The sequence below is a fragment of the Macaca nemestrina genome, chromosome 19 (assembly GCF_043159975.1).
Source record: "Macaca nemestrina isolate mMacNem1 chromosome 19, mMacNem.hap1, whole genome shotgun sequence".
Classification (NCBI taxonomy): domain Eukaryota; kingdom Metazoa; phylum Chordata; class Mammalia; order Primates; family Cercopithecidae; genus Macaca; species Macaca nemestrina.
Genome location: NC_092143.1, coordinates 17,034,927 through 17,044,371, shown reverse-complemented (window position 1 = coordinate 17,044,371; position 9,445 = coordinate 17,034,927). Strand labels below are relative to the sequence as shown.

General features: G+C 38.3%; 1 protein-coding gene across 1 annotated transcript in view; it reads right to left on the bottom strand.

Moving 5' to 3' along the window:
* Positions 1-3,359: 3,359 nt before the first annotated feature.
* The window catches only part of LOC105476998 (vacuolar protein sorting 4 homolog B), a 33,177-nt gene continuing 27,091 nt past the window's right edge, over positions 3,360-9,445 (bottom strand). Inside the window, exons 10-11 of the mRNA XM_011733302.2 lie at positions 7,677-7,817; positions 3,360-5,081 (exon numbers count right to left, since the gene is read on the bottom strand). Of these exons, the coding sequence (XP_011731604.1) occupies positions 4,980-5,081; positions 7,677-7,817 (243 nt within the window). The 3' untranslated portion in view covers positions 3,360-4,979. The remainder of the gene's footprint in view (positions 5,082-7,676; positions 7,818-9,445) is intronic.

Sequence of the window (9,445 nt, the reverse complement as noted above, 5' to 3'; positions counted from 1 at the left end):
GGGAGGAGTCCTAATTCCTGTGATTTGCTGTCAACCAAATTCTTCCTTAAAACTTTTTTTTTTTTTTTGAGATGGAGTCTCGCCCTGTCGCCCAGGCTGTAGTGCAATGGCGCGATCTCAGCTCACTGCAACCTCTGCCTCCCGGGTTCAAATGATTCTGCCTCAGCCTCCCGAGTAGCTGGGATTACAGGTGCCGGCTACCACGCCCAGCTATTTTTTGTATTTTTATTAGAGATGGGGTTTCACCATATTGGCCAGGTTGGTCTCGAACTCCTGACCTCAGGTGATCTGCCCACCTCGACCTCCCAAAGTGCTGGGATTACAGGCCTGAGCCACTGCACCCAGCCCCTTAAAACGTCTTAATTTTGAGAAATTAAAAATAAAGATAAAAATACAAAGAAAAGAATGAAAGTGTCCATATTTCTATTCACCAGGATTTAGTCACTGTTAATTTCTTGAGGTGTTTTCAGTCCTAATTTTCTTTTAGAATAACACTGGGGGTGGGGGGCAGAAATTACACATGCTGATTGTACAAATTTAGAAAGAATACAAAGTAAGTTTCATTCACTCAACAAATACTTGTTGAACCCCCATCAGGCACCAGCACTCTTCTAGACACTGGAGATACAGCAGAGAACAAAACAGACAAGAAACTCTGATTTCATAGCATACATGTTAGTGGGAGAAATCACATAAGGAAAATAGTAAATTATATCGTATGTTAGATGACAAGCACTATGGGGAAAAATACAGCCAGGGATGGGGATAAGGAGCACCAGGAGGGTTTGTCATTTTCAGTAGGGTGGCCAAGGAAGGTGTCACTGAAAAAGAGACTCCGGAATAGACCTGAAGGAGATACGAGAGGTAAAGTAAGTTACAAAAAAAAAAAAAAAAAAAAAAATCAATCTAATAACATCATGAGTATTATGTGGAAGACATTCCAGATGTCTATGAGAACATGCAGATTTCTGGATGAATGATTACGGAGGGATGGACAGAAAAATATACTTAGGAGACACTATCACAAAAACAATTCAAACTAGAAAAGATTCTTAATAATCAGTAAATTATTTAGTACCTATTTCTGGATATCTACATATCTGGATATAAATGTACAGCATTAAGCATATGAGTTTTCACATACACACACATACACCTTTGTATCAACCACCCAGATCCAGATTTGGAATTGCATTAAATCTACAAATGGAATTGGTTAAATTGACTTTGTTTTTTGTAAGTCATCCATCTCATAAACAGGGTCCACCCCCCTCTTATTTAGGTCTTCCTTAGTGTCTTTTGGTAACGTTCCATAGTTTTCTACGTGGCAGTCTTGCCAATCTTTGAGTAGATTAATTTTGAGGCATTTGATGCTGATATTATTGTAATTAGTATTTTTTTTTTTTTTTTTTTTTTTTTTTGAGACAGTCTCGTTCCCTCACCCAGGCTGAAGTGCAGTGGTGTGACAATAGCTCACTGCAGCCTTGAACTCCTGGGCTCAAGTGATCCTCCCACTTCAATTCCCCAATAGTTGGGACTATGGGCACATACCACTCACATAATTTCAATTTCTAATTGTTGCTAAGATAAATAATTTTTGACTTTGTATCCTGCAACCTTGTTAAATTATTTCTGTAAGTTTATATCAATTTTCTACAATCATGTCATCTATGAATGACAATTTTGTTTCTTCTTTTAATCTGTAAGACTTTCATTTCTTTTGCTTGCACTGGCTAGAACCTGTATAAAGTTGAGAAAAAGTGGTGATAGTGGGTAACTTTGCCTTTTTCCTGATCTCTGGGGGAATAAACTTTTCAAAAATTCACAATTAAATACGTTGGCTATAGGGTTTTTTTCTAGATCTTCTTCTATTAAGAAGTTCCCTTCTATTCCTAGTTTGTGCAGTTCAAAAAAAAGCAAGTGCTGAATTGTATTGCTTTTTATGCATCTATAAATAACTTGTCTCCTTTATTTCTGTAAATGCAGTAAATAGTATTAATCTTCCTATTTTAAGTTACAGGCAATCCTTGTTTTTTATGGCTAACTGAACTCTTGCTGATTTCTATGGTATAAATATTCCCATCACAGCAGACTTTAAATTTCTAGTATGAGGTCACTGAACTCGCAGCTGGGAAAGAGGTACTATCGGTTTTGGTGAGCCAGGGTGAGCTAGTTTGAACACATTTTTGATTTTGTAGTTCTCAATCACCAAGACAGAAATTTATCATAACTTCACTAGACAAGTAAGAACAAAGTCACTTTATAAACTTACCTATGTTATAAATCTCTCACATAATCCACGAGGTAGATCAAAATTAAAACATAACTCCTTTTTTTCCAATACTAAGTACCTAATAGCATCCAGCAATATATTAATTGCTAGGGAAAATGTAACTCTCAGAACTTACAGTCTAAATGATCTAAACATGGTTAATAGAACATGCTTCAAACCGAAAAAAATCTCAACACAGCAGCAGCAATTTAACTGCTAATTCTTTAGCAGTTGGCAAAACTAGGATGGGGATAGTTTAGGCGGTCTTCCTGCAAGAGGCTACACGGTTCATCATTAGGTTTTAATGGAAATACGTGGACTAGCAAAAAAAAAAAAAAAAAAAAAAAAAAAAAAAAAAAAAAAAAGATACCATATTAGAATAAGAGAAGGATACAAATGAAGGCATGAAAGTAGGAAAGAAAAGGGCACCTGTGAAAACTCACAAACTTCAGATAACATCAATGTCAACAATAGGCACTGTGTTGCTTCATTTGCAAGACACTGTACCATCAGGCAGATATGCCTCTTTCTCATAGAAGTGGCTAAATGGTGCTTCTGTGGCACTAATCACGTACACCCATTCTGTTTTTCTGCATGTAGTCGACAGCAGACTCAGAAGTCAATCCTCTATTGACATGTTTTATAATTAGAGTCCTTCTAGATTTCTCAAGGTGAGACAAAAGGCTTTCAAATATCCAGGGTGTAGATCATAGAGATGCTTAACAACTATGATCTACTTGCTGGCTCAGAAAACGTCTACCTAAACTTCATAATTACTGGTCAAGAGCCAGAAAAATAGAACATGCCCATTCGGGTTCCTTTGAGTATCTGTGCATAAAGAACACACAGCAGTACTGTATAATTCTGAGGCAGATAAACAGGTAAGATGTATAAATTACCTTATCCACAAAGAATTCAGTGTTAGTCTACTAAGTTAGTTCTCAACCTGTGCATAAAAGTCATTGAAAAACAGAATTTTCATGTATACATTAATAATTTTAATGATTTCTTTGTATCTAACCAATGTAGGTGATGTTTTCTTTTACACAGATGGTCCCAAAATAAAGAATGCACAGAATACAGTCAATGGGTTTTATCGATTTACTTCACATAAGAGCATAATTCAGGCCTTTTCCATTTAATAACAAAAACAATCTGTACAGAAAACCCAAAGGCAACCACATAGCATATGTAAAATGTGCAAATACACTTTAAAATGCAAGTTATTCTAGAGCATTTGCAAGATAGAATTTCATAGTAATTAAGGAGTCTACTTCATTCTAACTTAATAGTCTTTTGCATGTATAGACAATGCAAATCTACAAGGCACAACTTAGCGCTGATGCTAAAGTATGAAACACATCCTCAGATTATTTATTTGAAAATATTAAAATAGTATCATGTTTATTTTTTAATGAGTCATGAGCTCATTTCTAAAGCTTCATAAAGCATTACACTGATAACATATGTGTGGTCAGGACAAACTGCTCCCTGAACTTAAAAGGTGAAGGACAAGACCCCATATTATTATCCTGTATTAAAAAAGGAAATATACATATATGTACACAGACACCCCATATCACAGACAAGAAACTTCCCATAATCCAAAGGGAGACCATTTCCTTACTAGCATTACAGTATTTCATGACAGTTAAAAATTACACACTTACCACCTGTTTTGGTCAATCTTGCTACAAAAAGACACTGAAATAGACAATTTTCTTATTTAAGGTAAAGACAATGTCTAATTTAGAAAATCTTCCTCTTGAGATTGCACAGTGAAAGGTATCATTTAATTAAATATAAAAGCTTACTGTTGTTGTTTTTTTGAGACAGAGTTTCGTTCAGTCGCCCAGGGAGTGCAATGGTGCGATCTCGGCTCACTGCAACCTCCGCCTCCCAGGTTCAAGTGATTCTCCCGCCTCAGGCTCCTGAGTAGCTGGGATTACAGGCACCCGCCATCGTGCCCAGCTAATTTTTATATTTTTAGTAGAGACAGCATTTCACCATGTTGGTCAGGCTGTCTTGAACTCCTGGCCTCAGGTGATCCACCCGTCTTGGCCTCCCAAAGTGCTGGGATTACAGGCATGAGCCACCACGCCCAGTCAAAGCTTACTTATTTTAAAGAAATTATTTAAATCTACACAGAAAAAAATATCAACTTATTAAAAACCAGTAAGAGCACTGTCTACAATTCACAATCTTTCAAACCCAATCACAATGCTCTTTGCTGTTTTATTGCCCATCCCTGAGAGTAAAGATTCTATCATTTGTAATTTTTTAATAACGTAAATTTTACATTGATAAGAATGTTTAACAATTTTTTTGAAAATATAAAATAAACCCTATATCATTTTAGTAAAAAAAAAGATAAATGCTCTTTGCAAAGACCACTATTCATAAAAATTTTAAATATTTGTATGTCAATCAATTTCTGACATCCTTTCTACTGGGTAATTTCTATTTTTTGCCATTCATATATCGCTCATTTCCTCATAACCTGTTGTTTTGTACATTTTGTTAATAGGAGTATTTAATAAGTAATGGAGGAAAAGTACAATATAAAACCTAATGGAATTCTGAAGTGAGATGTGTATTTCCCTGTGGTAAAAGTGTTTTACTGGAAACAATCAATGCGATCCAAAATAGACAAAAATATCTATGAAAGAAAGAATACATATGGGTAAGCATCTTCCTTGTCTTTGGTTTAGCCTTCTTGACCAAAATCTTCTGTAAACTTCTTTAATTTCAACAAGTCATGTTCATTGACTGTAGGTTTTGTGTTAGATAGTGACCGCAACATATCCGACTGTCAGGGAAAAAGAAGGGCAGGGAGGATATTAATAATAGAGTTAACAAAATAAAAAACCGTCATATTATCATGATTGTTATGAACTTTAACCTAAGTTTAAATATGAATATTTGCCGTCTACCATAAGATACTGACAATAAACTCCCTGTTCTTTTTTTTGAGTCAGAGTCTCACTCTGTTGCTCAGGCTGGAGTGCAGTGGTATGATCTTGGCTCATTGCAACCTCTTTCTCCTACGTTCAAGCGATTCTCCTGCCTCAGCCTCGAAGTAGCTGGGATTACAGGCACCTGCCACCATGACTGGCTAATTTTTGTATTTTTAGTAGAGATGGGGTTTCCCTGTTGGTCAGGCTGGTCTCGAACTCCTGACCTCAGGTGATCCGCCTGCTTCTGCCTTGCAAAATGTTGGGATTACAGGCGTGAGCCACCGCATCCGGCCCCTATTCTTTCACAGATCTTTCAAGATCTTTGATCATGTTATTACTTTGTGTAGAAACTTACACTTTCTTCCCCTGCATTGATCAAACGGCTCCCCATTATCAGAAGGACATTCCTCTTAGTCTGAGGATCAAGGCCTCCAAAGTATGTTCATGATCTAATTTCTGGCCTTATCTCTTTTTCTTAAACAAGAGATCAGTTTTCTAAGTAAGTATAGTTCAAAAGGTAAATATCATTCACTTACACGTAAGTGAAGCAGAATACCATTTTATGAAAAATCAACTAACCAGAATTTTACCATAGTTACAATTAAGATTGAAATGGTTAGAAAAATATGCTAATATCAGAGATTCATTAAAAAACTAACTTCTAAGCCAAGACTCCTGTAAAACGATATGAAAAATAATAAAGAGGACTACTCTAAGTCACTAAAAATTCTTCAAAGTTGAACAAAGTACAAAAAATAAAAAATAATACACCAAGGATTAAAACAAAAGGGGTTTCTTTTTTTTTTTTTTTTTTTTTTGAGACGGAGTCTCACGCTGTTGCCCAGGCTGGAGTGCAGTGGCGCGATCGCGGCTCACTGCAAGCTCCGCCTCCCGGGTTCCCGCCATTCTCCTGCCTCAGCCTCCTGAGTAGCTGGGACTACAGGCGCCCGCCACCGCGCCCGGCTAATTTTTTGTATTTTTAGTAGAGACGGGGTTTCACTGTGGTCTCGATCTCCTGAACTTGTGATCCGCCCGCCTCGGCCTCCCAAAGTGCTGGGATTACAGGCTTGAGCCACCGCGCCCGGCCAACAAAAGGGGTTTCTGAGTAACTTCTCAGATAAGCATTATGGTTGGTTCACACACAAATATATAGGCGTGTACACATTTACATGTATGTCTATGTATCAGGTAAAAGTTTCTCCTCTGGAAGTTACTATTAAACCCGCCATTAAAAGTCCTTAAAGATCTGAAACTGACGGAAAATTCTGAAAACTGAGAATGTTCTTCCATAAGTAATCAACTTTTCAATCACCCTAAGTTCCCTAAAAATAACACGCCTTACAAAATAAGTCACATATTAATTCCTCCAATATAAACTATGTAACTGTAATTTTTAAAAATAAAAATAGAACTACATTATTTAAACTTTCTATGGACCTTTGAAAAGTGAACTAGAAAACACTATAAATATGATGATACGAGCATTAGTATTTGTTTTGTTTTTTTTTTTGAGACAGAGTCTCGCTCTGTTGCCCAGGCTGGAGTGCAGTGGTGTGATCTCGGCTCACTGCAACCTCCGCCTCCTGGGTTCAAGCCATTATCCTGCCTCAGCCTCCCGAGTAGCTGGGACTACACGTGCGTGCCACCACACCCAGCTAATTTTTTTGTATTTTTAGTAGAGACGGGGTTTCACCGTGTTATCCAGGATGGTCTCGATCTCCTAAATTTGTGAAGAGCCCGCCTTGGCCTCCGAAAGTGTTGGGATTACAGGCGTGAGCCACCGTGCCCAGCCCTGGTTTTTTTTTTTTTTTTTTTTGAGACAGAGTCTCACTCTGTCACCCAGGCTGGAGTGCAGTCGCGCAATCTCAGCTCACTGCAACCTCTGCCTCCCTCGTTCGTGTGATTCTCCTGCCTCAACCGAGCAGCTGGATTACAGGTATGTGCCACACTGCCCGGCTAGTTTTTGTATTTTTAGGAGAGACAGCATTTCGCCAGGTTGGCCAGGCTGGTTTCAAACTCCTGGCCTCAAGTGGTCTGCCCGCCTTGGCCTCCCAAAGTGTTGGGATTACAGGCAACTTCTGGTTATTTTAAAAAATCTGAGATGCAGGGAAAAAAAAAGTTTCACCAATCCTATTTTTTTAGTTAGGTTTTGGCAATCATTATACTATATATGAGCATTTTGGAGATATTCTAGCTGTAAGACCTGTAAAGTCAGAATCTTGTGCTTTAAAAAATAGCTTTTTCACTTAAAGTTTCCTCAAAACCCAAGAAAATAGTTTAAAAATAATTACTTTTTATATTTTAAGTTCAATTAACTTTATAATTTCTAATGTGAGTCAACAGTATTAAAATACATCTGTTTAATAGTAAGATTTTCCAGCAAATATTATGTAACTGAAAATTATAATGTTTTAAAATTTTTCTTAAAAACAAACAAAATTTCAAACCATGGAAACAACTGGCTCCAAAAGTTTATCTCCAGGGACATCCATCCATGTCATTTCAATGGCACCAGGGTCACCTGGAGAGCAAGGTGTTAGCAGATCATCTACAAGATGGTTAGGATCAGCTCGGGAAGGTCCGCGAACCTGAAATAAACAGTAATCTGAAATATTTATTTGAAACAAAATTGAACATTAAGATTTAATCCATTATCAGGCAAGTTAAAATGTGTAATAGATTTGTATGTTTAATGTTTACTTCTGGGAAAAAAAATTAAGAATATACAACAAAAAGTAGTTATCCCCTGGGTAACAGGATAGATTTTGGTTGCTTTTAATTTTTTTTTTTGAAAGGGTGTCTCGCTCTGTCAGCAGGCTGGAGTGAAGTGGCGCGATGTCGGCTCACTGTAACCTCTACCTCCCGGGTTCAAGTGATTCTTGTGCCTCAGCCTCCCGAGTAGCTGGAATTACAGGCACGCGCCACCACACCCAGCTAATTTTTTTTTTTACTTTTAGGAGAGACAGGGTTTCACCATGTTGGCCACGATGGTCTCAATCTCCTGACCTCATGATCCGCCCACCTCGGCCTCCCAAAGTGCTGGGATTACAGGAGTGAGCCACCGCGCCCAGCTGCTTTTACTTTTTTTCTTGATGCTTTTCTGTATTTTGAAATTTCCTACAATAAATTACTTATATGATCACACATAGAAGTTAAAAAAAAGAAATAGTTACCTGTGTCTAAGCTTTCTCTTTTACCCCTCCAGTGCTTAATAAGTGGTAGTAATCTCAGAGACCAAAAACAGATACATTAAAAAATTCTCAGAAGTTGCTCTATAGCTGAGAAACTTCTGTAATATTTGGAACTTTAGTATGAAACTACTGAATCTGTATCTTTCAACAAAAATGCTCTCAAATCTAAGTGCAAAATTATATGCTAAATGCAGTATCAATGCCATTTTATCATGTACAACTTAAGTTTTTTTTGTTTTGTTTTTGTTTTGAGACAGAGTCTCACTCTGTCGCCCAGCATGGAGTGCAGTGATGTGATCTCGGCTCACTGTAAGCTCCGCCTCCTGGGTTCACGCCATTCTCCTACTTCAGCTTCCCGAGTAGCTGGGACTACAGGTGCCCGCCACCACTCCCAGCTAATATTTTTTTTTTGTATTTTTAGTAGAGACAGGGTTTCACCACGTTAGCCAGGATGGTCTTGATCTCCTGACCTCATGATCTGCCTGCCTCAGCCTCCCAAAGTGCTGGGATTACAGGCGTGAGCCACTATGCCCGGCCACAACTTCAGTTTTAACAATATCCAGAAAAAGAATCTTTGTGACATAGTCACATGGAAACATTTAGATGGCAATAGTCTGCATCAACTTGGGGGCACTTTCTTTTTTTTTTTGACAGAGTCTTGCTCTGTCGCCCAGGCTGGAGGGCAGTGGCGCAATCTTGGCTCACTGCAACCTCCGCCTCCAGGGTTCAAGCAATTCTCCTGCCTCAGCCTCCTGAGTAGCTGGGATTATAGGCACCCGCCACGACGCCCAGATAATTTTTGTATTTTTAGTAGAGACAGGGTTTCACCATGATGGCCAGGCTGGTCTTAAACCCCTGACCTCGTGATCCGCCCACCTTAGCCTCCCAAAGTGGTGGGATTACAGGCGTGAGCCACCACGCCCAGCCAACTTGGGGGCACTTTCACATCTGTTTCACAATGATCTACTTTAAATATTATCTCAGGATTGGTGAAGGTGTGAAGAAATACACGCTCTCACCTTATT